Here is a 26,759-nt window from a genome sequence, read left to right as displayed (position 1 = left end):
CAGTTGCAGCCACATGTCAGCTGTACAGATCAGTTGACATGTACCCTGAAAGGTGTCGCCCAACAGCGGAAAGGGGTTAACAAATTTTTGTGTTTCATATTACAACCCTTTCTCAGCTTTACCACTAACCAAAACAAGGTACACAATTAAGATTCATGTTATATAGTGAGTGAAGCACAAAAAACATTAATGTATCTTCCACATTGGAAAAAAGAATTAGCATGCATACTTACAAAGGAAGTATATATATATACACAAATAAAAATATAGATAGTATGTCCCCGATTCATCTGTCCCAGCTATTTTCTCGCTGGTCTTGATGAGGGGACATGGTGGATTCAGACGTTATTGATTCACGAGAAAGTGCACTCCTTTTCATGAATCTGGAGCTTCTGATGAGTGACAGGAGCTGGGAGAAACTGGTGTTAAAACACCAAAAGTTGCAAAATGTTGGCACAATTCTGAGTTGCGCCACTATTTTCACATTTTCAAAGTTTTTAAGCAATTCTTTGATCATAAAAGTTATCATGAATCGGGTGTTATATGTGTATCATTATTCCCTGCTTCTGGAGCAAAATTGGGGACACCATGTCGCATTTGCAGAGCTCCTAAATGTCGAAACAGCAGAAAACAGCTAGAATTGATCCCTTTTTGGAAACTAAACCTCTAAAAAAAAATGCATTCAAAAATTGAAATAGGCCAGTCTATCATTATTATAGTAAATTATTCCCTCTGGCTTTTCACCTGTATTGCGTTTTTTGAGGATTTAGTCAGAAACCCCAAGTTAAATGCTCAAAATAAAGCACAGGATAAAAGTGAACTAAGTGTTATACTGAATTTTGGGAGATGGAATGAACAAATCAACAGCAGTTCAAGAATTTTTGTTGTCTTTTTTGCCGTTCATTGTGAAGTATTAGTGATAACACAGCTTTATTTATTGGATCAGTATGATTACACCAATACCAGATTTATATACAGGTGATTCTCACAAAATTACAATATCACCAAAAAGCTAATTTAATTCAGATGTTCAATCCAAAAAGTGAATCTTATATATTATAAAAAGTCATTACAGAGTGATCTGTTTCAAGTGTTTATTTCTGTTATTGTTGATGATTATGGCTTACAGCCAATGAAAATCCAAAAGTCATTATCTCAGTAAATTAGAATACTTTATGACACCAGCTTGAAAAATGACTTTAAAATCCGAAATGTTAGCCTACTGAAATATATATACAGTAAATGCACTCAATACTTAGTCGGGGCATCTTATGCATCAATTACTGCATCAATGCAGCGTGGCATGGAGGCGATCAGCCTGTGCCACTGCTGAGGTGTTATGGAAGCCCAGGTTGCATTGTTGGGTCTCGTGTCTCTCATCTTCCTCTTGACAATACCCTATAGATTCTCTAAGGGGATAAGGTCAGGAGAGTTTGCTGGCCAATCAAGCACAGTGATACTGCTCTTTTTAAACCAGGTATTGGTACTTTTGGCAGTGTGGACAGGTGCCAAGTCCTGCTGGAGAATGAAATTTCCATCTCGAAAACGTTTGTCGGCAGAGGGAGGCATGAAGTGCTCTAAAATTTCCTGGTAGATGGCTGCACTGACTTTGGTCTTGATAAAACACAGTGGACGTACACCAGCAGATGACATGGCTCCCCAAACCATCACTGATTGTGGAAACTTCACACTAGACCTCGAGCAGCTTGGATTGTGGCCTCTCCACTCTTCCTCCAGACTCTGGGACCTTGATTTCCAAATGAAATGCAAAATCTACTTTCTGAGCACCATAACATTTTTATTTTTCTGCCAACAGAGCTGTATGAGTGCTTGATTTTTGTGGGACGAGACTGTTTTCAATTATACTTTTTTTTTACATATGACTTTTTGATCAATTTTTATAGAATTTTTGCACATCAATATGATGAAAAAGCTAAAACTTGCCACATTTTTTTTTACGTTGTTCACCATATGGAATAAATAATGTGACATTTTTATACTCCAGGTTGTTCTGGACTTGACAATATACATTATGTGCACACTTTTTGTTTATATTTGTTTTTATATAATGCCTGTTTTTTTTACATATTTTTTGTAGGGGTTTTTTTTTGCTACAATTTTATTGAACTTTTTAGTACCACTGTGCGGTTTAATTGTTTTTTACTTCAATGGATGGACCGATAAACTGTAATACTTCTGTATTGCAGTGCATGAGATCTGTTACTTTTATATACTGACACATCCTATTAGACTCTAATTATGGCAGGGTCTAGGAGGCCATTGTACCTGGCAGACCCCAAGGTTATTAATTGGACTATGAGGTTTCCATTGCAACGATTGAAACGTCACGATTGAAGGGTACCGATGAGGTTAAAGAGGGAGCTTGCTCCCTCTGTGAACCATCTAGATCAGAGGTGTCAAACTGCATTCCTCGAGGGCCGCCAACAGGTCATGTTTTCAGGATTTCCTTAGCATTCCACAAGGTGCTGGAATCATTCTGTGCAGGTGATTAAATTATCACCTGTGCAATACAAGGAAATCCTGAAAACATGACCTGTTGGCGGCCCTCGAGGAATGCAGTTTGACACCTCTGATCTAGATGCTGCTGACGCTATTGACAGCAGCATCTAGGAAGTTAAATGGTCATGATTGGTCCTGACAGTGAAATTAATCTTGACGTATTCAGGAGGCTGTATAACATCTTACTTCAAAGTTTCATAGCTGGCTTTGATCTTCTCAGGCACAAATGAGAAGACCAGAGCCAGGAAAGAAGGCTAAACAAATGAGTTTCACTGTGATTGGTCTGCCTGTATGGACAAATCAATCATGGCGCTAGGCAGGGCCAAAGCTAATTGATCCCCGGCCAGCTAGCTACATGTTTCCAAGCTATCTGGGCTCTATATAAGCAAAGGATCAAAGCCCCAAGAACGCTTTATGTCCATTAATCTCCATATGGAACTCTATTGCTGACATGTAGGAAATGCTTCTCCTCAAGCACACTGACCAACTGAATTTGAACTGAACAGGAGTAAAATGATTAAAAGTGGATCTAACATCAGATTTCACAATACAGTTGCATACATGATTAACTACATATTTTAGATCTGATTCAGATGTTTTATTTACTTTGAAAAGTCATGAAGGGCTGTGCAATAATTTCTGAAAATGTAACTCAATCTCCATCCTCCCAGCCTAAATGACAGCTCCTTGGTGTCCCTCCTGATGTTGAGATCTCACACTGCTCAGTACAAGCTGCAGCTGTCAGCCAGGCAAAGAGGGAAGAGCTTGAACTCATCAGCTCTTTCATTCTATAGCTCGATTAATACAATGCTTATTATAATATCAGAACTATGCAATCATACATTGATCTGGTCTATGAGATCAGTTTATTAATGTATGCAGTTTATATGATCAAATCTGGTGACAAAAGCCACTTTAATTTATAGAGAAATTCTCACTGAGCAAGAGATTTAGTACATCACGTGCCCTTCACCCATATCTAGGTTACAGTAGTAGGATGGAATATAGGTTGTATTACCTTTTAACCCCTTTACCCCCAAGGGTGGTTTGCACGTTAATGACCGGGCAAATTTTTACAATTCTGACCACTGTCCCTTTATGAGGTTATAACTCTGGAACGCTTCAACAGATCTTAGCGATTCTGACAATGTTTTCTCGTGACATATTGTACTTCATGATAGTGGTAAAAAATTTTCGATATAACTTGCGTTTATTTGTGAAAAAAATGGAAATTTGGTGAAAATTTTGAAAGTTTCGCAAATTTTCCAAATTTGAATTTTTATGCCCTTAAATCACAGAGATATGTCACTCAAAATACTTAATAAGTAACATTTCCCACATGTCTACTTTACATCAGCACAATTTTGGAACCAAATTTTTTTTTGTTAGGGAGTTATAAGGGTTAAAAGTTGACCAGAAATTTCTCATTTTTACAACACCATTTTTTTTTAGGGACCACATCTCATTCTAAAAACTGCACCCCTCAAGGTGCTCAAAACCACATTCAAGAAGTTTATTAACCCTTCAGGTGTTTCACAGGAATTTTTGGAATGTTTAAATAAAAATGAACATTTAACTTTTTTTCACACAATTTATTTCAGCTCCAATTTGTGTTATTTTACCAAGGGTAACAGGAGAAAATGGACCCCAAAAGTTGTTGTACATTTTGTCCTGAGTACGCTGATACCCCATATGTGGGGGTAAACCAGTGTTTGAGCTCGGAAGGAAAGGAGTGCCATTTTACTTTTCAATGCAAAATTGACTGGAATTGAGATGGGACGCCATGTTGCGTTTGGAGAGCCACTGATGTGCCTAAACATTGAAACCCCCCACAAGTGACACCATTTTGGAAAGTAGACCCCCTAAGGAACTTATCTAGAGGTGTGGTGAGCACTTTGACCCACCAAGTGCTTCACAGAAGTTTATAATGCAGAGCCGTAAAAATAAAAAATCATATTTTTTCACAAAAATGATCTTTTCGCCTCCAATTTTTTATTTTCCCAAGTGTAAGAGAAGAAATTGGACACCAAAAGTTGTTGTGCAATTTGTCCTGAGTACGCTGATACCCCATATGTGGGGGTAAACGACTGTTTGGGCGCATGGCAGAGCTCGGAAGGGAAGGAGCGTCGTTTGACTTTTCAATGCAAAATTGACTGGAATTGAGATGGGACACCATGTCGCGTTTGGAGAGCCCCTGATGTGCCTAAACATTAAAACCCCCCACAAGTGACACCATTTTGGAAAGTAAACCCCCTAAGGAACTTATCTAGATGTGTTTTGAGAGCTTTGAACCCCAAGTGTTTCACTACAGTTTATAACGCAGAGCCGTGAAAATAAAAAAATATTTTTTTTCCACAAAAATTATTTTTTAGCCCCCAGTTTTGTATTTTTCCAAGGGTAACAGGAGAAACAAAAGTTGTTGTCCAATTTGTCCTGAGTACGCTGATACTCCGTATGTGGGGGGGAACCACTGTTTGGGTGCATGGCAGACCTCGGAAGAGAAGGAGCGCCATTTGGAATGCAGACTTAGATGGATTGGTCTGCAGGCATCACGTTGCATTTGCAGAGCCCCTGATGTACCCAAACAGTAGAAACCCCCCACAAGTGACCCCATATTGGAAACTAGACCTCCCAAGGAACTTATCTAGATGTGTTGTGAGAACTTTGAACCCCCAAGTGTTTCACTACAGTTTACAACGCAGAGCCGTGAAAATAAAAAATCCTTTTTTTCCCACAAAAATGATTTTTAGCCCCCCAAATTTTTATTTTCCCAAGGATAACGAGAACTTGGACCCCAAAAGTTGTTGTCCAATTTGTCCCGAGTATGCGGATACCCCATATGTTGGGGTAAACCCCTGTTTGGGCGCATGGGAGAGCTTGGAAGGGAAGGAGCACTGTTTTACTTTTTCAACGCAGAATTGGCTGGAATTGAGATCGGACGCCATGTCGCGTTTGGAGAGCCCCTGATGTGCCTGAACAGTGGAAACTCCCCAATTCTACCTGAAACCCTAATCCAAACACACCCCTAACCCTAATCCCAACGGCAACCCTAACCACACCCCTAACCCTGACACTACCCCTAACTCTAATCCCAACCCTAATCCCAACCGTAAATGTAATCCAAACCCTAACTTTAGCCCCAACCCTAACCCTAACTTTAGCCCCAACCCTAACTTTAGCCCCAACCCTAACCCTAACTTTAGCCCCAACCCTAACCCTAACTTTAGTCCCAACCCTAACCCTAACTTTAGCTCCAACCCTAGCCCCAACCCTAACCCTAGCCCTAACCCTAGCCCTAACTTTAGCCCTAACCCTAATGGGAAATTGGAAATAAATACATTTTTTTAATTTTATTATTTTTGGGTGATGAAGGGGGGGTTTGATTTTCTTTTATAGCGTTTTTTTATAGCGGATTTTTATGATTGGCAGCTGTCACACACTAAAAGACGCTTTTTATAGCAAAAAAGTTTTTGCGTCTCCACATTTTGAGACCTATAATTTTTCCATATTTTGGTCCACAGAGTCAAGTGAGGTCTTGTTTTTTGCGGGACGAGTTGACGTTTTAATTGGTAATATTTTCGGACACGTGACAGTTTTTGATCGCTTTTTATTCCAATTTTTGTGAGGCAGGATGACCAAAAACCAGCTATTCATGAATTTCTTTTGGGGGAGGTGTTTATACCGTTCCACGTTTGGTAAAATTGATAAAGCAGTTTTATTCTTCGGGTCAGTACGATTACAGCGATATGTCATTTATATCATTTTTTAATGTTTTGGAGCTTTTATACGATAAAAGCTATTTTATAGAAAAAATAATTATTTTGGCATCGCTTTATTCTGAGGACTATAACTTTTTTATTTTTTTGCTTATGATGGCTTGTTTTTTGCGGGACAAGATGACGTTTTCAGCGGTACCATGGTTATTTAAATCCGTGTTTTTGATCGCATGTTATTCCACTTTTTGTTCAGCGGTATGATAATAAAGCGTTGTTTTTTGCCTCGTTTTTTTTTTTTTTCTTACGGTGTTCACCGAAGGGGTTAACTAGTGGGACAGTTTTATAGGTTGGGTCATTACGGACGCGGCGATACTAACTATGTGTACTTTTATTGTTTTTTTTTTTTATTTAGATAAAGAAATGTATTTATGGAATAATATTTTTTTTTTCTTTATTTAGGAATTTTTTATTTTTTTTTTTACACATGTAGAATTTTTTTTTTTACTTTGTCCCGGGGGGACATCACAGATCGCTGATCTGACAGTTTGCACAGCACTCTGTCAGATCAGCGATCTGACTTACAGCGCTGCAGGCTTACCAGCGCCTGGTCTGGACCCGGAAGTAGTCCCTGCAGGACCCGGATGCAGCCCCGCAGCCATTTTGGATCCGGGGCCTGCAGAGATAGGAGGTAAGAGACGCTCAGAGCAACACCATCACATCGCGTTGCTCCGAGGGTCTCAGGGAAGCACACAGGGAGCCGCCTCCCTGCGCGATGCTTCCCTATACCGCCAGAACACTGCGATCATGTTTGATCGCAGTGTGCTGGGAATTAATGTGGCGGGGGCGGTCCGTGACCGCTCCTGGCACGTAGTGCCGGATGTCAGCTGTGATAGTCAGCTGACACCCGGCCGCGATCGGCCGCGCTCCCCCTGTGAGCGCGGCCGATCGCTATGACGTACTATCCCGTCGAGGGTCAGATAGGCCCAGGTCACCTCAATGGGATAGTACGTCTAAGGTCAGAGAGGGGTTAAAGGGAATCTGTCAGAATGTTTTTGCTATGTAATCTAGGAGCAGCATGATGTAAGGTCTGAAATGGGATTTCAGTGGTGTGTCACTTACTGGGCTGTGTTTTTCTATTTCAATAAAATCAGTATTTTATCTGTTGGAATTATCACTACAGGACTAGGTGTCTTGTGCCTCCCAGTCAACTGCTTTATGTAACTTCACCCCTATCACTGATGCAGCTTTCTGTCAATGCACAGTGTACACAGACAGCTGCCAATTAGTGATGAGCAAGTATGCTCGTTACTTGAGTTTCTCCGATGCTCGGGTGGTCTCCGAGTATTTCGGCGTGTTCGGAGATTTAGTTTATGTCAACGCAGCTGAGAAACCACAAAAAATGACATAAGGTCTAATATCAAATATGAGAACCAACAAATTACAAAAAGACCTAAAACAATAACTTTTAATTATAATTATTAAAGGGAACCTGTCACCACGTTTTTGGAAGATGGGATAAAAATAGCGTTAAATAGGGGCAGAGGTGGGCGTTACATTAGTGTGTGTGTTATGCGTTTATTACCCACCTAAGTTGCCGAAATAACTTTGCAAAGTCTCCGTTTTCGCCTGTCAATCAGGCTGGTCAGGTCGCATGGGCGTTGTCTTCCCCCAGATTTGGCGTAGTTTTCCGTTGGTGGCGTAGTGGTGTGCGCATGCCCAAAGTCCGGAATCCTCTTCCAGGGGATTTAAAATAGCGCGGTGTTCGTTATTGCATTGGTGGTCGGTGGGCGCGGCCATCTTCCTTTGGCCGCGCGTGCGCAGAAGCGGCGCTCTGCTGGCCGCGGCTTCAGGAAAATGGCCGCCGCGATATCCATCTGCGCACGCGCGGCATCCCGCGGCCATTTTCCTGAAGCCGCGGCCAGCAGAGCGCCGCTTCTGCGCACGCGCGGCCAAAGGAAGATGGCCGCGCCCACCGATCACCAATGCAATAACGAACACCGCGCTATTTTAAATCCCCTGGAAGAGGATTCCGGACTTTGGGCATGCGCACACCACTACGCCACCAACGGAAAACTACGCAAAATCTGGGTGAAGACACCACGCCCATGTGACCTGACCAGCCTGATTGACAGGCGAAAACGGAGACTTTGCAAAGTTATTTCGGCAACTTAGGTGGGTAATAAACGCATAACACACACACTAATGTAACGCCCACCTCTGCCCCTATTTAACGCTATTTTTATCCCATCTTCCAAAAACGTGGTGACAGGTTCCCTTTAAAATCTCATAGAAAAAAACACACACAAAAAATGGTCAAACACTTAGTAATGCAGCCTAACTTCCTATACAGAATATATATGTAAAAAGATGTGTAATTAATAATTACAAGAAAATGGACTAGGGAGGAGAGAGGTGCCTTTCCCTAATAGAGTCCCTTCCTTGCAGCAGAGGTTGGCACCCTGGGATACGATATGGCGTCCCCGCTCAGCGTAGGCTGACCCTAGGAGACCCTAACAAGGTATTCCTACCAAAAAAGCCACCACCAAACACACCAAAAATTGAAAATAAAAGTGCTGTTAGCAAGAAATTTTTGAAGCCGCAAAAGGTTCTATTGAGTTTATCACAATAGGTATCTCCTCAGTATCCTGACTATTAATGGTGTCTAGATATAAGAGAGTAAATGATGCAGACCAACAAATATTGCCACAATTCTGTGTTAGTTATTATTAGTCATTGCTTCTACTCACAGAGATATGGCAGTTCTTAGATGATATAGTAATTAGTGTAGATACTGGCCACAGATTATCTGTAATGTTTAAACCAGACTAATGTTCAATAAATAATACAGTCTTGATGTACAGAGAATAATCTGTGCGTTTATCTGGGTATCACACAGTGTTTTGTGATAGTAGAATAAATGAACATAACGGCCAGAGAAAAAACAGTGTAATATACTGAGTAGACCTATATAAGGGCATAACAGCATCATCACCAGAAATATATGGGCATCAACGCCAGAGATAGCAAATAATTATTCAGCTGAAGTTTGCATAGTGTCACAGAGCAAATGAACATAGGGGCATCATCGCCAGAAGTAACAAAAAAGGAATCACTTTTGCATATTGTCATATATAGAATGAGACCATGTGCAGACATAAAGGCATTATCGCCAGAGGTATAAAGGCATCATTGCCAGGGATATCCTCATGATAGAATCATCCCAATCAGCGAATGCCGGTAATGTAAACAAAGCAAACAAATATCAGCACATCAAACAGCACCAGTGTGTTTGTCATAATACACTTATCCTAAGGGATTATTAATGTCCCTTATATACTCCATAGAACCTTTTGCGGCTTCATAAATTTCTTAGCAAAACCGAAAGAAAAAACCTTCACTCAGAGACCAAAAATTTGTTGAAAAGTATACAATTGTTTATTAAAGGACAAACATACATAAACATAAAATCATGATAAAAGCCACCAGTGCAGAAACAACGGTGGGACACACACGGGCCTAGCCTCAGTATAAGTATATACACAGCAAGGGTAAAGGTATGATATATAGCCTAAAATAGCGTATACATATATATATCATATAATAGAGCTACATCTGAGACATATAATCAGAATACAATAGAGTGCTAATGTGCAAATAGTGCAAATAAATGCTACTGAATCGTATTAATGTGCATTAGTGCATTAGATATTGCTGCACATACTAGGCTCAGAAACAAGTCAAACTAAGCTGCAATAAATAACAAAGTAAATTCAAAAGTATATACTTAGGCACAAATGTGAAGGACAATATATAACCATAGTTATCATGTCCTCAAGTTCATTATTTTATGATACATTACCTATCTATATTGGTACGTTTGTTTGGGATTTCTTCTCCCATTATACTACATCTCTGGCGACCTATTGTGTAGTGTATGGGATATATTCATTTTGGATATGCTCCGGTACCTGGCAGTTTTTTCTGCTGGGTTTTCCTTATTATTTGTTTACTGATGTTATCCATTGTTGTCTCCCTTTTGGGCATCAATTGCCACTGCTTTAAATGCCATTTTTAGAACTATATTTTGTCCTTATGTGCCCGTTTATAATGTGTTCCATGTTATCAAGTTGATTATTATGAATATTTTGACACAATACGTGCATATAGCTGCTTGCTCTACATTTGTTGCCGATACCGATGGTTCACGAATAACTTACCATTTTAAAATTTTGTTCTTTTTCATTTTTTCATGTATCTGTAACAGGAACAGTTGCTTTCTTCTATTTGCGCATGCGCTATTTACATAATACATGTTTATGCCTTTGCTTCCCAGTGTACATGCGCTGTTAATGTAGCACATTTCCATCTTCACTTGGAGTTACACTTGCGCATGCGCATTTTGTATTTTTTCAGTATGTAACTTGGACTCCGGTCCTTTTTGGATTTTGCCTTTACTAAATGCGTCATGCCTGTAGCGGTCTGCTGTAGTGACATGATGCGCAACTGTTTGTCGGTTTGGTATTATGATTACCTCTTTTTGGTGTTGCCTAAGTTGAATGTTGTAGCAACTGTTGCCTTCTCAGCCGTGCGCCTGCGTGCTCTTCTCATTGCACTTCAGCAGCTACTTCCGGCTTTCACTTCCTGTTTCGCTTTCCACATACGGCGCGCCGTCTTCATCTCAGGTGCCGGTCTTATACATTTTTGATTTCTTCTCTTCTACCATTGGTCATGACCAATATAAAACCCCTATCTGGCCAGTACCCAACCACCCCTGGACGAAGCATTTCCGTGCGAAATGCGCGTCGGGTGTGTTGGGTCTCCCGGGTCCATCCTCGTGGTAACTATGCTTATATATTGTCCTTCACATTTGTGCCTAAGTATATACTTTTGAATTTACTTTGTTGTTATTTATTGCAGCTTAGTTTGACTTTTTTCTGAGCCTAGTATGTGCAGCAATATCTAATGCACTAATGCACATTAATACAATTCAGTAGCATTTATTTGCACTATTTGCACATTAGCACTTTATTGCATTTTGATTATATGTCTCAGATGTAGCTCTATTATATGATATATGTATATATACACTATTTTAGTTATTTATTGCAGCTTAGTTTGACTTGTTTCTGATCCTAATATATGCAGCAATATCTAATGCACTAAAGCACATTAATACGATTCAGTAGCATTTATTTGCACTATTTGCACATTAGCACTCTATTGTATTCTGATTATACACTCACCGGCCACTTTATTAGGTACACCATGCTAGTAACGGGTTGGACCCCCTTTTGCCTTCAGAACTGCCTCAATTCTTCGTGGCATAGATTCAACAAGGTGCTGGAAGCATTCCTCAGAGATTTTGGTCCATATTGACATGATGGCATCACACAGTTGCCGCAGATTTGTCGGCTGCACATCCCAAAGATGCTCCATACAAGGCAGGATGGATCCATGCTTTCATGTTGTTTACGCCAAATTCTGACCCTACCATCCGAATGTCGCAGCAGAAATCGAGACTCATCAGACCAAGCAACGTTTTTCCAATCTTCTACTGTCCAATTTCGATGAGCTTGTACAAATTGTAGCCTCAGTTTCCTGTTCTTAGCTGAAAGGAGTGGTACCCGGTGTGGTCTTCTGCTGCTGTAGCCCATCTGCCTCAAAGTTCGACGCACTGTGCGTTCAGAGATGCTCTTAGGCCTACCTTGGTTGTAACGGGTGGCGATTTGAGTCACTGTTGCCTTTCTATCAGCTCGAACCAGTCTGCCCATTCTCCTCTGACCTCTGGCATCAACAAGGCATTTCCGCCCACAGAACTGCCGCTCACTGGATTTTTTTTCTTTTTCGGACCATTCTCTGTAAACCCTAGAGATGGTTGTGCGTGAAAATCCCAGTAGATCAGCAGTTTCTGAAATACTCAGACCAGCCCTTCTGGCACCAACAACCATGCCACGTTCAAAGGCACTCAAATCACCTTTCTTCCCCATACTGATGCTCGGTTTGAACTGCAGGAGATTGTCTTGACCATGTCTACATGCCTAAATGCACTGAGTTGCCGCCATGTGATTGGCTGATTAGAAATTAAGTGTTAACAAGAAGTTGGACAGGTGTACCTAATAAAGTGGCCAGTGAGTGTATGTCTCAGATGTAGCTCTATTATATGATATATATATATGTATACACTATTTTAGGCTATATATCATACCTTTACCCTTGCTGTGTATATACTTATACTGAGGCTAGGCCCGTGTGTGTCCCACCGTTGTTTCTGCACTGGTGGCTTTTATCATGATTTTATGTTTATGTATGTTTGTCCTTTAAGAAACAATTGTATACTTTTCAACAAATTTTTGGTCTCTGAGTGAAGGTTTTTTTCTTTCGGTTTTGCTATATTACATCCTTCATGACCCCGTAAGGGATATTATTTGGTTTTTCATAAATTTCTTGCTAACAGCACTTTTATTTTCAATTTTTCGTGTGTTTGGTGGTGGCTTTTTTGGTAGGGATACCTTGTTAGGGTCTCCTAGGGTCAGCCTACGCTGAGCGGGGACGCCATATCGTATCCCAGGGTGCCAACCTCCGCTGCAAGGAAGGGACTCTATTAGGGAAAGGCACCTCTCTCCTTCCTAGTCCATTTTCTTGTAATTATTAATTACACATCTTTTTACATATATATTCTGTATAGGAAGTTAGGCTGCATTACTAAGTGTTTGACCACACTATAAGGTACCCTACCATTTTTTGTGTTTTTTTTTTCCTATGAGATTTTAATCATTGTAATTAAAAGTTATCGTTTTAGGTCTTTTTGTAATTTGTTGGTTCTCATATGTCAACTCAGCTGCATGATTTGTGACTGCTAGACAGCTTGAATACATGTGGGGATTCCCTAACAAGCAGGCAACCCCCACATGTATTCAAGCTGTCTAGCAGTCGGAAATCATGCAGTTGTGTTGACATAAACTAAATCTCTGAGCACTAACAAATACTCAGAGACCACCCGAGCATGCTCAGTGAAACTCGAGTAACGAGCACACTCGCTCATCACTACTGCCAATCAGTGGTGTGGGGCGGAGTTATGCAGGGCTCAGCATTTGAGCTCTGCTAGACAGTGATTACATCAACACGTTAACATTTCGGCTAGCATGTGACACATTGCTGGGATGAAGATGAAAGAGAAAATGAAGCTCTGAATACAGATAGACTGTATCAGACCTAACATTTGATGTACTGTGTCCTCAGTGCTATGAAACATTCTTTTTTTTTTTTAGGAGAGCTTTTTAAAACTAGACCACCTTGGATGAGTGGAGAATGGAAATCAGCAATAAAATCCAGCTTATCACTAAGTCCATCAATAAGTATGACTGAGCGGGCAGCTTTACAGGCTGAGATCCGGCTCATCAAGGTGAGAATAAATGTCTCTGTCACGATGTGTGTAAGCTCTTATACCTTATGTGAATCAATGTCACCAATACACCATACATTATGCAACTTCCTAACATATGTTGCAGTTCCGATCTTCCCTAATTAGAACCTTGCTTGCTGTCAGGTCATAGAAACATTATGCAATTCTGTTACCAGTAAAGGTAATATAGGAGATTTCTGCATAGTGTGGTCGTGCCTATACTGACTATTCAATGACAAAACATATTCATTAAGAAATGAATCCACACAGAATTGTCAGACTTCTTCAGATTAAAAAAGAAGCTGGACATTCAGTTTAAAAATTCTGTTTTTACATATATTGTATGTATATATAGATTATATTTAATCTATCATATAATATTTTAGGGTCAAGAGAAAAACTCAGAAAATACTCTTACATATCGGATTAGAGAAGAAGAAAGCCGCACTCCCAGTTTCACATTAGCGCAAGAAAAGAAACTTGTAGAGATGTCCATAAACGCACTGCCTAAAAGGTATATATACTCTTAGGTCGAGAATTGGGGCAGATTAAATGGTCACTGTACTTTTAGAAAATGTGATCTCATGGAATGGATGATGTGCTAAATAGATCATCGCAAATCACTTTTATTGAATAATTATGTCTTACTCTAAAAACCAAAATGCTAAAACTATGGCCGTGATTCATCAAGGTGTTTATGCCACAATTCTGGCATAAAACGCCTTCCTTCAAATGTTGCAAAATTTTGGAAACTGCGCAAATATATTGTGACTTTTTTTCATTTTCGTACCGTTTTGCCAAAATGAGTGGAACAACATGACACATGCAATACATTTGTTTAAAGGGGTATTCCCATCTCCAAGATCATATTCCAATATGTAGTAGGTGTAATAATAATAATATCAGCAAATACCTCCAATTAGAAATGTAGTATAGTTCTTCTGATTCACTATGTCATTCACCTCGTGTGCAGGGCACTGCAGGAGCTTAGGTATCCATGGTTATGACCACTAACAGCTAACTAACTAACTGTCATGAAATTGGAAATTAGAAGAACTATACTACATTTCTAATTGGAGGTATTTGCTAATATAATTTTTATTATGCCTGCTACATATTGGGATAGGATTTTTGAGATTGAAATACCTCTTTAATATATCATTTACCAAGGCAAACATTTCTCTTCCTCATTTTTTGTTCTTTTTTTTTTTTCTTAAGGCTCATCACAATTAATGTACGGTATATGAATATGAAAGGGTTTAGTGAGGTTTGAAAAAGGATTTTTTTTATTGTGCTGAAATCTTCAGATTGTATGAAATCTAATGAAAAGCAGTTCTGATTACGGCACTTGACAGTGGCGCTACTCAAAGCTTGAAGACCTCTGGCCCCAACTATAACGGGTCTTTAATGATATTTGTTTTCTCCTATGAGCCAAAGGACCATTTGGGCCAGCAATGCAGGGAAGGAGAATAAAGCTATATTTATTACTAGAAGTGCTCACACATCATGTGTATATATAGCGTATGTGGACTTCATAGTTCTCCTTTTTACAGGAAGAATGTAGCTGGATTTGACAACTACCCATCCACATCCACCCGGCAGCACCACAGTCTCCGTTATCAGTACGCAGCACTGTGCCCCACTGATCTACTGCACCTGGTGCTGATATCTTCCCATATACCAGCGTATGAGGTACTTCTACTTAACATGTAGCTTTGGTCATGTTACATACTAGAAAGCTCATCTCCCTTGGTTCCTGCAGGTCCTTCTAGATAGTGTGAAGCCCAGCGTGATACCTATAGTTTATGACAACTGTGGAACGACACCCGAAAGTCTGCTCTTCTGTGTGGAAAAAGCGTTGGATGGACGCACGGTACAGAGCATTGGGATTATTGCAGATGGAGATTCTCAAGAAATACACTTATTACAGAGTAAGAAATGGTGATGAAATGTCAATACTGGAGAGATGGTCAGGCCATTATGTAGGACTGGTCAGGGCATTGTGTAGGACTGGTCAGGGCATTGTGTAGGACTGGTCAGGGCATTGTGTAGGACTGGTCAGGCCATTATGTAGGACTGGTCAGGCCATTATGTAGGTTTAGTCAGGGAATCGTGCAGAAGATATGTGAATCATTTGGACTTTGAAGGTACTAGCATAAAAAAGAAAGTAACACATTTAAAATACTGCATTTTTCACTTTAATCAAATTTTGAGCCAGTATTTGCGATAAATGCTTATAGAATAGCCACTGTCTTTTTTCAGCGATCTGTTAGCATTTTTGCTTCAAAAACCACTAGTGGTTTCTTCATTGTACTTGATAAGCAATGTAGATTATGAGGCCTAGTGGGGACAGTGATGATAATGTCTGTAAAGTGCCACGTAACATGTTGCCGCAATAGAAGCAAGCAAAATAAATGAAGACCATGGCAACAACAGAGAGGCAACGCTGGACTTGGGGAGTTTAGTATTGTGGAGATGCTATGGTCAGTGGGTGCTCTTGTCTGCTGGCTTGACTGTCTTTACAAAGACCTCATGGACCAGGGCTCATCCCATTCAACGCCTGTACCTTTTTCCCGTAGGCGGAATACAACTCAGACAACACGGGGGAGGGGGGTTAACACAATGGGGTGATACTTTATTGGATCACCAACAGTTAATAACATATAGTACAGCCCAAGCAAATAAAGAAAATGGTGCAGGAACATCAAGGGCCAACTACCCCAACCAGTGGAAGCAAGGAAAGGAGGGAGAAGTGAGCTCAGCACAGCCATCCAGGTAATCATAAAAGACACTTTATTCAGTTCTCAAAGCATAACAATTGTATAAAAACAACCTGATGCATTTCTGGGACATCAGTGACCTTAGTCATAGCCCCAATGGCAGCCCGCTTTTGGTGGGCACCCACAGAGAGGGGGTAAAGTCAAACTTAGGAAGCTGACAGAGTACATTGAGGTATGTGGCCAGGTGAACTGATTGTCCCAACCTGGGTTCTTCAAATGTCTTTGAGGGTTCAGTGATGGTCAGTGGAGCAGATCTGTATTCCTCCAGTTGGTGGCTTGGTTCCTTGGCTGCTGTCTTGTAGAGTCTCACTGGAAACAGAGGCAGATCCCCCTATTATAGTCCACATCTCTTATTCAGAGATTGAGGGAATGTGGGAAAAGAAAAATCTTCATTGTTCGAGTGTTCAATTAACCTGCTTATTTTGTCCTTCAATGGTTGTAGAATAATAAACTGCAGGACTGGTACAATGGGTAATCAGCAGGCATTCAACATATTAACAAACATCGATTGTTCAATTATCCTGCATCTTTGTCCTCTAAGGTTATTTAGAAGAATACATTGTAGGGGATACAATAGGTAATCAGCAGGCCTTCAACAAATCATCATAAAACAAGTAAATATACAAGAGTCAACCTACAGGCTTATATGAACATACAACATACAGGCTCATATGTTATTTTCTCAGGGTGCTTTCGCATTGCGCTCTTGCCCACGTTCAGTGGCCCTGTCAGGACTTGTGTCCAAAACTCCCCCAAAACGGTATTCAGGCATATGCACCGACAAGGCAATAGACTATAATTGTGTTGACAGAGTCAACGTGTGCTCTGATGTGCATCATTTTCAAGCATATATGCTTACTGCAAGCGGTCACTCAGATCTAGTAGCCTGCATCTGGGTGTCCACCTCCAGTAGGTGTATATGCCCGAAAATGATGCACCACAGAGCACGTTGACTCTGTCGGCACCATTTAAATCTATGGCTCCATCTACGCATATGCCCAAATCCCATTTTGTGGGATGTTTGACGCAAGACCCGATGGACCACTGAATGTGGGCAAGAACACAAAGTGAAAAGAGCCTTCATGTATATGGTGAAATTAAAATTAATTCCAGACAGCCCCTTAAATTATCAGATTACAGATCCTATTAAAGCCTGTCGAAAGGGGAGAAGCACTGTAAAATGCAGGCAGAAACAGGAAAACAGTGCTGAAGCTCATAGCAAATGTGTTCTCTGACTACAGTACTGGATTCAGAGCTACAGTGGCATGAAAAAGTTTGTTCAACCTGATCAAAATGACTGATATTGTGAATAGTTATGCAAGTTGAAGATGAAATTATCTCGAAAAGCCCTAAAGTTAAAGATGACACATTTCCTTTGAATTTTTTGAAAAAAAAAAAAAAAAAAAATAGTCTTTTTTTTTTTCATTTTCAAAATTACAAAGAGGAAAATGGGCTGATGCAAATGTTTGGGCACCCTTGGAGATTGGTGTGCTCAGATAACTTTGACTAAGATTTCAGACCTTAAATAGCCTGTTAGGCTTATGGCTTATCATTATTAGGAGAGGTCAGGTGATACAAATTTCCCAACTTCATAAAAGCCCAGGCTCCTATGACCTTGTGCCAAAAAACAGCAGCCATAGGTTTTTCTAAGCAGCAGCCTAGCACTCTGAAAATGAAAATGGTGGAGGCCCACAAAGCAGGAAAAGGCTATAAACAGATAGCAAAGCGTTTTCAAGTTGCCCTTTCCTCAGTTTGAAATGTAATTAAGAAATGGCAGTTAACAGGGACAGTGGAGGTCAAGCTGTTCGTAGGCTTGCTAGAGAAGCAAATCAGAATCCCAGCTTGACTGCAAAAGACCTTCAAAAAAATTTAGCAGGCTCTGGAGTTGTGGTGCACTGTTCTACTGTTCAGAGACACCTGCAGAAATATAAACTTCATGGAAGAGTCAACAGAAGAAAACCTCTCCAGCATTAGAAGTTTGCAAAAGAACATCTAAACAAGCCTGATGGACAAATGAAGTTAAAATAGAATTCTTTGACCACAATGATAAAAGGTATGTGTGTAGAATAAAGGGCACAGAATTTCAGGAATAGAACATATTGCCAACCATTAAGCATGGGGGTAGATCAATCATGCTTTGGGGTTGTGTTGCAGCCAATGGCACGGGGAACATTTCACGGGTAGAGGGAAGAATGGATTCAATGAAATTCCATCAAATTCTTGATGCAAACATTACACCATTGGTTAAAAAAAAGATGAAGATGAAAAGAGGATGGCTTCTACAAATGGGTAATGATCCTAAAATAGACTACCTCAATAGGCACAAGCTGAAGGTTTTACAATGTCCCTCACAGTTCCCTAATTTGATCATTGAAAATCTGTGGCTAGACCTCAAAATATCAGTGCATGCAAGACGACCCAGGAATCTCACAGAACTTGAAGAATTTCCCAAGGAAGAATGGATGAAAATCCCTCAAAAAAGAATTGAAAGGCTCTTGGCTGGCTACAAAAAGCATTTACAAGCTGTGATACTTTCAAAATGGGGTGCTACTAGTTATTAACCATGCAGGGTACCTAAAGTTTTGCAAAGGCCCATTTTACTTTTTGTAATTCTTAAAAATATATATATATACAGTATATATATATATATATATATATATATATATATATATATATATATATATATATATATATATATATATGTGTATGTATATATATACATATTTTTTGGCAAGAATACAAAGGTGTCTTTAACTTTAGGCCTTTTATAGATCTTCAACTTGCTTAAAGGGCACCTGTCACCCCGTTTTTTCAGTATGAGATAAAAATACTGTTAAATAGGGCCTGAGCTGTGCATTACAACAGTGTATTTTGTGGACCCCGATTCCCCACCTATGCTGCCAAAATACGTTACCAAAGTAGCCGTTTTCGCCTGTCAATCAGGCTGGTCTGGTCAAAAGGGCGTGGTGTCTTCCCCCAGATCTTGCTTAGTTTTCCATTGGTGTCGTAGTGGTTTGCGCATGCCCAAGGTCCCGAATCCACTGCACAGGGGAGTTAAAAGAGCGCGATGTGCACTATTTCATTGGTGATCGGTGGGGGCGGCCATCTTCCTTTGGCCGCGCGTGCGCAGAAGCGGCGCTCTGCTGGCTGCGGCTTCAGGAAAATGGCCGCGGGATGCCGCGCGTGCGCAGATGGAGATCGCGGCGGCCATTTTCCTGAAGCAGAGTTCGCATCTCGGCTTCAGGAAAATGGCCGCCGCGATCTCCATCTGCGCACGCGCGGCATCCCGCGGCCATTTTCCTGAAGCCACGGCCAGCAGAACGCCGCTTCTGCGCACGCGCGGCCAAAGGAAGATGGCCGCCCCCACCGATCACCAATGAAATAGTGCACATCGCGCTCTTTTAACTCCCCTGTGCAGTGGATTCGGGACCTTGGGCATGCGCAAACCACTACGCCACCAACGGAAAACTAAGCAAGATCTGGGGGAAGACACCACGCCCTTTTGACCAGACCAGCCTGATTGACAGGCGAAAATGGCTACTTTGGTAACGTATTTTGGCAGCATAGGTGGGGAATTGGGGTCCACAAAATACACTGTTGTAATGCATAGCTCAGGCCCTATTTAACAGTATTTTTATCTCATACTGAAAAAACGGGGTGACAGGTGCCCTTTAATTGTTCACAATAACAGTAATTTTGACCAGGGGTGCCCAAACTTTTACATGCCACTGTACACTGCTCAGTGCTGCTGTATAATGTTCTCCACACTGCTGCTGATGGACATGTGTTACACAGAGACACACTAGCCAAAGGAAAATCAGAAATTAGAGAGAAATCCTGCAGAGTTAAAAAAAAAAATGCAGGCTACGAGACACAATAATTGTGTTCCTTTTAGACACATACACTCACCGGCCACTTTATTAGGTACACCATGCTAGTAACGGGTTGGACCCCCTTTTGCCTTCAGAACTGCCTCAATTCTTCGTGGCATAGATTCAACAAGGTGCTGGAAGCATTCCTCAGAGATTTTGGTCCATATTGACATGATGGCATCACACAGTTGCCGCAGATTTGTCGGCTGCACATCCCAAAGATGCTCCATACAAGGCAGGATGGATCCATGCTTTCATGTTGTTTACGCCAAATTCTGACCCTACCATCCGAATGTCGCAGCAGAAATCGAGACTCATCAGACCAAGCAACGTTTTTCCAATCTTCTACTGTCCAATTTCGATGAGCTTGTACAAATTGTAGCCTCAGTTTCCTGTTCTTAGCTGAAAGGAGTGGTACCCGGTGTGGTCTTCTGCTGCTGTAGCCCATCTGCCTCAAAGTTCGACGCACTGTGCGTTCAGAGATGCTCTTAGGCCTACCTTGGTTGTAACGGGTGGCGATTTGAGTCACTGTTGCCTTTCTATCAGCTCGAACCAGTCTGCCCATTCTCCTCTGACCTCTGGCATCAACAAGGCATTTCCGCCCACAGAACTGCCGCTCACTGGATTTTTTTTCTTTTTCGGACCATTCTCTGTAAACCCTAGAGATGGTTGTGCGTGAAAATCCCAGTAGATCAGCAGTTTCTGAAATACTCAGACCAGCCCTTCTGGCACCAACAACCATGCCACGTTCAAAGGCACTCAAATCACCTTTCTTCCCCATACTGATGCTCGGTTTGAACTGCAGGAGATTGTCTTGACCATGTCTACATGCCTAAATGCACTGAGTTGCCGCCATGTGATTGGCTGATTAGAAATTAAGTGTTAACAAGAAGTTGGACAGGTGTACCTAATAAAGTGGCCGGTGAGTGTATAACCGCTTGTTCAGAAACATTCTCTGAAAAATACTGGTACAATTTAGGTATATAAATCCAACTGCTTACCAGATTAAGAGCACAGAGATTAGCTGTGACGATGTGACACGACCCAACGGGGGTTCGGTCAGTGGACGTGCAACACACTAACAATGAGATGGAAATGGGGAGAAGAAGGCCCTACTGATAGGGAAATGGGAGATGGTCACCACCTGAGCTCAAACCTGAGCCTTTCACGGCACTTCCCTAACGCCCTAAGTGGGTCCTTTCCAACACCACCATCAGGAACCTCGTCCCTCACTGTCACCTAATACTGCCCTGGCTAGTGCACTGGCCGGCAAGGGGCACTAGCCTCACCACTGTAGATAATACCAAACAGGGGACAGTGACAAACACGAAAGGGATGGGGTAAAAACACAACTTAGCTTCAACTTCCTCTGCTGCAGCGCACCGCACAGCTGAATAAAGGCACCAGGATCACGAGCTCACAAAACCAGTTGATACACCACAGCAGCCAGCGAGCTCCTTCCTCCAGGCTTGGTCACTGTAGATTGCTCTATCACTGACAGTCAGCTGATGTATCTGGTGACCATTTAAAGGATGATTGGAGTGGTCACCACCCACATCAGCTGACCTAGCCACACTGCAGTTACAGCTCATCGCCAGCGGGGGAAAACTGATACTAACCACCGCTGGTCCTGAAAGGAAAAAGCTATATTTAAAACAGAGAGAAACTAGAGCTGGCACGAATCCAAATATGGGTCATGGCCTAAGCCTTTACATCGGCCCCTTCTGGACTGATTGTCATGCACCCCCATGTGCCATATAGTCACATTCTATGGATTGTAATGTATCTGGCTTTGGAAGGAAAAAGTGTGAAGTCTCATCAAGGCCATTGTATAGAGAACAGCATCCACTCTTTAATGCATGTGAGACTTTTAGTAATGAGAGTGCATATATGATAAAGCATTACTAATCAATCATTTTTTTCTGATTTCTATTTACCAGGCATAAGAATCAGTTCCCAGAGTGTTCTGAGATCTGACATTAGGGAGTTTTGGGAGAAACTAGGAAGCTGCGTGCAGACAGAGAGAGATGGTGGCCATATTGACATATTTGTCCCACTAGCCGCTTCAGGTATGACAGATTTGATAGGATCTTGTCATAGTAATTACTAAAACTTAACTAAAAAAATCAACAATATGTGAAATATCTAGCTTAAAGTAATCACAACGACTTATAATAAATTGTGAAATAAAGCCGACCATACACATCAGATGCCTGTTGAGGAACGATGCTTGGGCCAATAGCCATCTCAGACACCTCTCTCCCACACACGGGGCGCCCCTGTGTTCTCTATGAAAAAGCTGCCAATAGACATATCTGCTGGTGGCTTATCTCTGGGAGGAAAAAATCGGACATTCTCTATCGACATCTCCTCCAACGATCAGTTGTCCGGTGCCATCATATGAATTACATTGTCGGCCAAATCCATCTACTGGCTTTTATCTACCCATCTGTGACTGTCCCATAATCCAGCATCTACAAATAGTGAGGGTATAATAAGTGGCACTAATCCAATGACGTAAAATATTTAAGTTTCCTTTATTGCGATCTCACAATCCAAGAAACGGTGAAAACACGCAGCACCAGTTGATTCACGTAAGGCTACTCTTCCTATAGGCCTCTTAGTAATAATCAAGAACATTTGCTAATTTTTCACTCTCTAAGTTCCATTAGTTTAATGTATATTTTGCTTTCTTACACTGTTTTTTGTTTTACATATAAGGGCAAACATTACATCGGATCTTCAATGTAATCTTCACTTATTCTTCTAGCTTCTCATCGTCATGTGTTCTGTGCCCTAAAGTCTACCATGGCTCATGCACAGATTCTTTTCTGCCCTAATGTTTTACATTGCATTGCAGAATCTGGAATGGAAATTCTTGGGCATCTTTCTCAGATAGCTGGGGTCCCCTTTTCGGCCCCATCTGGAATTGCAACAGGATCCTTCAATAATAGTAAGTTTAGGCCTGAAATTTTCAACAGTTGGCATTTGTTGCCTTAAAAGGGGAACAGCTAAGATCATTGAATCACAGCATTGGAGGTACAAGAAAAATCCTCTACTTCGTACTACATTAATCTGATATTCTAGATAACTCCTGTCCTCACTTTGTATGTTTCATATTTTGCCTTTAGTGCTCTATAGTTTATTTTCTTCCAACCACATCTACATCGACGGTTTAATAAAATTGTTACTATAAAAAAGTAGCTGTACATGTGGCGTAGAAATCTTGGCTGATTTTGTCATGAAAATGCGTTTTGATATTTCATTCCATTGAATGGGTAAAATCCTCTTTAAATAATTTGGACTAGAAATTGGTTCTTATTAGTACAGTATAGTACTGTGCAAAAGTTTTAGGCAGGTATGGAAAAAATGCTGCAAAGTAATAATGGTTTAAAAATAGAAATGTTAATAGTTTATTGTTATCAATTAACATAATGCAAAGTGAATTAAAAAAAGGGAAATCTAAATCAAATCAATATTTGTTGTGACCGCCCCTTGACTTCAAAACAATATCTTTTGTTCATTCACTTTGCTAATTGATAAAAATAGACTATTCATTCTTCGATTTTTGAAACTATTCTTACTTTGCAGCATTGTTTTGCACAATAATGTATATTTTTGCACATGTATACCTTTAGTATATGGCAATGATTCATCATTGCTTTTGCATCTTTTTTTTGTCTAGTTTTGTGAGTGTTTGCGACTTTTTTGTTTGCACCCAATTCATTATACTATTTATGCCTTTAAGTCTATTTTATATGTGTTTGCCTGATGTTTTTGCCTAATTCATCAATTGCAACATTTTAAAAAGTCACACTATTTGGAGCAACTACACTTTAGTTCCCATAGTATATTTTTAAAACCTCCAGCATTTGGCAACATTTTTGCCCTATTTTGTAAAAAGTGCACCCATTTACGCTCGCAAAATTTGTTCAACTTAAAAAAAAAAGACCATATTTTACTTTGTGGCAAATTCATGAATAACGTGCGCAATTTTGACAAATGTGGTGCAAAAATAGGCAAATAATACCGCATGACAAAAAAGGTAAGTGACTTAAAATAAAGCTCAAATGGTGAATCGGTGCCTATGTATAGAATCGTAATTGAATGTCTGTTATGTCCTGTATTGGAAGGATTGTATTCCTTGGGTGTCTTTTTTTTTTTAATTATGAGGAGACTAATAATAAATAATGGCATCTGTAGAAACACTTTAAATATCATGATTCTTTTTAGATCAGTATTACCATAACTTTGGTTCTGGAGCTCTCAGCCCCTACATTTTTCACTTAAACGCCAGATACTATTGGAGACTACTAACATTAGTGCATTTCTAGAATGTAATGTTGCTGTATTCTGCCAGCATTAATATATCAATATTAGTCCTCAGTGAATGGCTGCCTGTCCCCCAAAAGAGTGGATCTCCTCCTTTTACATACTTCACTGATGTGAAACTACAAGCCTGGTGTAGACTAGCTGGCGTAATCGAAGAGGCTCTACAAGTGGTCAGGAAGCAAATGAAGAAGTATCTAGCTGATCTCCAGAGGAATGTCTCCGGAAAAATAATAGGTATTTAGCCTGCGGTATAAGATTAGTTTCTTTATGACATAAATACTTGAATCATGAATATAATGTTTTCTTTCAATGCAGGGCAGTTCATGTATGATGCAATGCCAATGGTAAAGGTGCTGACCAACCATGAGGTTGGTGAGGCATTAACTGAGGCTTTGGTGGAACTTTCGAAGGAGAAAAATGTATGTATACGCAATAAAATGGCAAGAGATCAAATTATAGATAGGTAGTCTTCAAGAAGCTAGGGATAATGCTTTGTTGTTTTATCTTGGTTGTCTTGTTCTTTTTCTTATCTTAATTACAGGACCATCCTTTGGAGTTCCTTTCTGTTTGTCTGTTAAAGAAATGTAGCAAAAACAAAGAGATCAGGCATCAGCTGCTGTTATCAGAGGGAAATAAAGATGATACACTGTCAGCATGTTTGAAGGTAAAGACTTACCAGAGATAGACACTAACTCTGTGCAAGAAATGTATTTATACCTATGATTTAAAAATCCTAATTTGGTAGTAAAGATGGTAAGTGCCTCACCACTGAGTTTACCTGATACGTGAAATATCTCCAGTGTCACCATTCAGGTTTGGATTCGTGACAGCTCTGGTTCCGCTGTAATTTAAATGTAGCTTTTTCCTTTCAGGCCAGCAATGGTTAAATGTCAGTTTCCTTGCTGGTAGCTGCTGCGTTGCTGGTCAGCTGATGTGGGTGGTAACCACTCCCACCATCCTTTAAATAGTAACTTGACGCATCAGTCAGTGATAGAGTTATCTATGTTGACCAAGCCTGGAGTAAAGAGCTCTCTGATTGCAGTGGTGCTTCTGCTGTGTTCGTGGAGTTTGTGGTCCTGGTGCCATATTCTCAACTGTGTGGTGCTTTTCAGCGGGGACAGCGTTAAGTTCTATTTTCGCTTTTTCTGTCTTATTGATGTCTCTCTCTCTGTGTTGTTCTCCATCTGCAGTGGTGAGGCTAGCGTTCTTGCAGGCCAGCGCACTAGCCATGGAATAGTGAGGAGACAAACAGGGTTTAGGCACAAAACAGCGGTGGGGTGATGAACCCGCTTAGGGCATTAGGGGAGTCTAGGGACAGGCACAGGTTGGAGCTCAGGAGATGACACATCCCTTGTTCCCTACTCTGAGGGCCTTCCTCTCCCCATTCCATCCCATTGTTTGGTGTTACCTTAGTTGTCTGAAACCAACTTGTGATGTCTAATAGCTTACCTAACTGAAACCTACTTTAGCTTCCATAACCCCTTCACCCCTGAAGCCTGTTTTCACCTTCGTGACCAAGCCAAATTTTACAATTCTGGCCAGTGTCACTATATGTAATAATAACTCTGGAATGCTTCAAAGGATTCCACTGATTCTGAGACTGTTTTATCGTGACATATTATTCTTCATGATAGTGGTAAAATGTGTTCAATAAGACTTTATTTGTGAAAAAAACTGAAAATCTTGAACATTTTGCAATTTTTTAAACTTTTAATTTTTATGCCCCTAAACCAGAGTGTTCTGTTACACAAAATAGTTCATAAATAACATTTCCAACATGTCTAATTTACAGCAGCACAATGTTTGAAACATAATTTTTTTTTATTAGGAAGTTCAAAGGGTTAAAAGTTGACCAGAGTTTTCTCATTTTTCTAACAAAATTGAGAATTTTTTTTTTAGGGATCACATCACGCATGAAGTGACTTTGAAGGGCTTATATGATAACATTTTAGAAACTGCACCCATCAAGGTGCTCAAAACAACATTCAATAAGTTTATTAACTTTTCAATTGCTTCACAGGAATATTTGCAATGTCGAAGGAAAATACGAACATTTAACTTTTTTCACAAAAATGTTGCTTTAGACACACATGTTTTTATTTTCACAAGGGTAGCAGGAGAAAATGGACCCCAAAAC

General features: G+C 40.5%; 1 protein-coding gene across 3 annotated transcripts in view; it reads left to right on the top strand.

The window, feature by feature from the left end:
• The window catches only part of ECT2L (epithelial cell transforming 2 like), a 133,295-nt gene that overhangs the window by 26,984 nt on the left and 79,552 nt on the right, over positions 1–26,759 (top strand). For all 3 annotated transcript variants that reach the window (XM_077289245.1, XM_077289243.1, XM_077289244.1), the window contains 9 exons: positions 13,505–13,638; positions 14,025–14,152; positions 15,192–15,330; positions 15,401–15,569; positions 22,231–22,359; positions 23,151–23,243; positions 24,671–24,856; positions 24,938–25,041; positions 25,164–25,286. In XM_077289245.1, the coding sequence (XP_077145360.1) occupies positions 13,505–13,638; positions 14,025–14,152; positions 15,192–15,330; positions 15,401–15,569; positions 22,231–22,359; positions 23,151–23,243; positions 24,671–24,856; positions 24,938–25,041; positions 25,164–25,286 (1,205 nt within the window). The remainder of the gene's footprint in view (positions 1–13,504; positions 13,639–14,024; positions 14,153–15,191; positions 15,331–15,400; positions 15,570–22,230; positions 22,360–23,150; positions 23,244–24,670; positions 24,857–24,937; positions 25,042–25,163; positions 25,287–26,759) is intronic.

This window comes from Ranitomeya variabilis, chromosome 2 (genome assembly GCF_051348905.1).
Source record: "Ranitomeya variabilis isolate aRanVar5 chromosome 2, aRanVar5.hap1, whole genome shotgun sequence".
Taxonomy (NCBI): domain Eukaryota; kingdom Metazoa; phylum Chordata; class Amphibia; order Anura; family Dendrobatidae; genus Ranitomeya; species Ranitomeya variabilis.
Note: the sequence above shows the minus strand (reverse complement) of the source record. Positions and strands in the feature narration are given on the sequence as shown.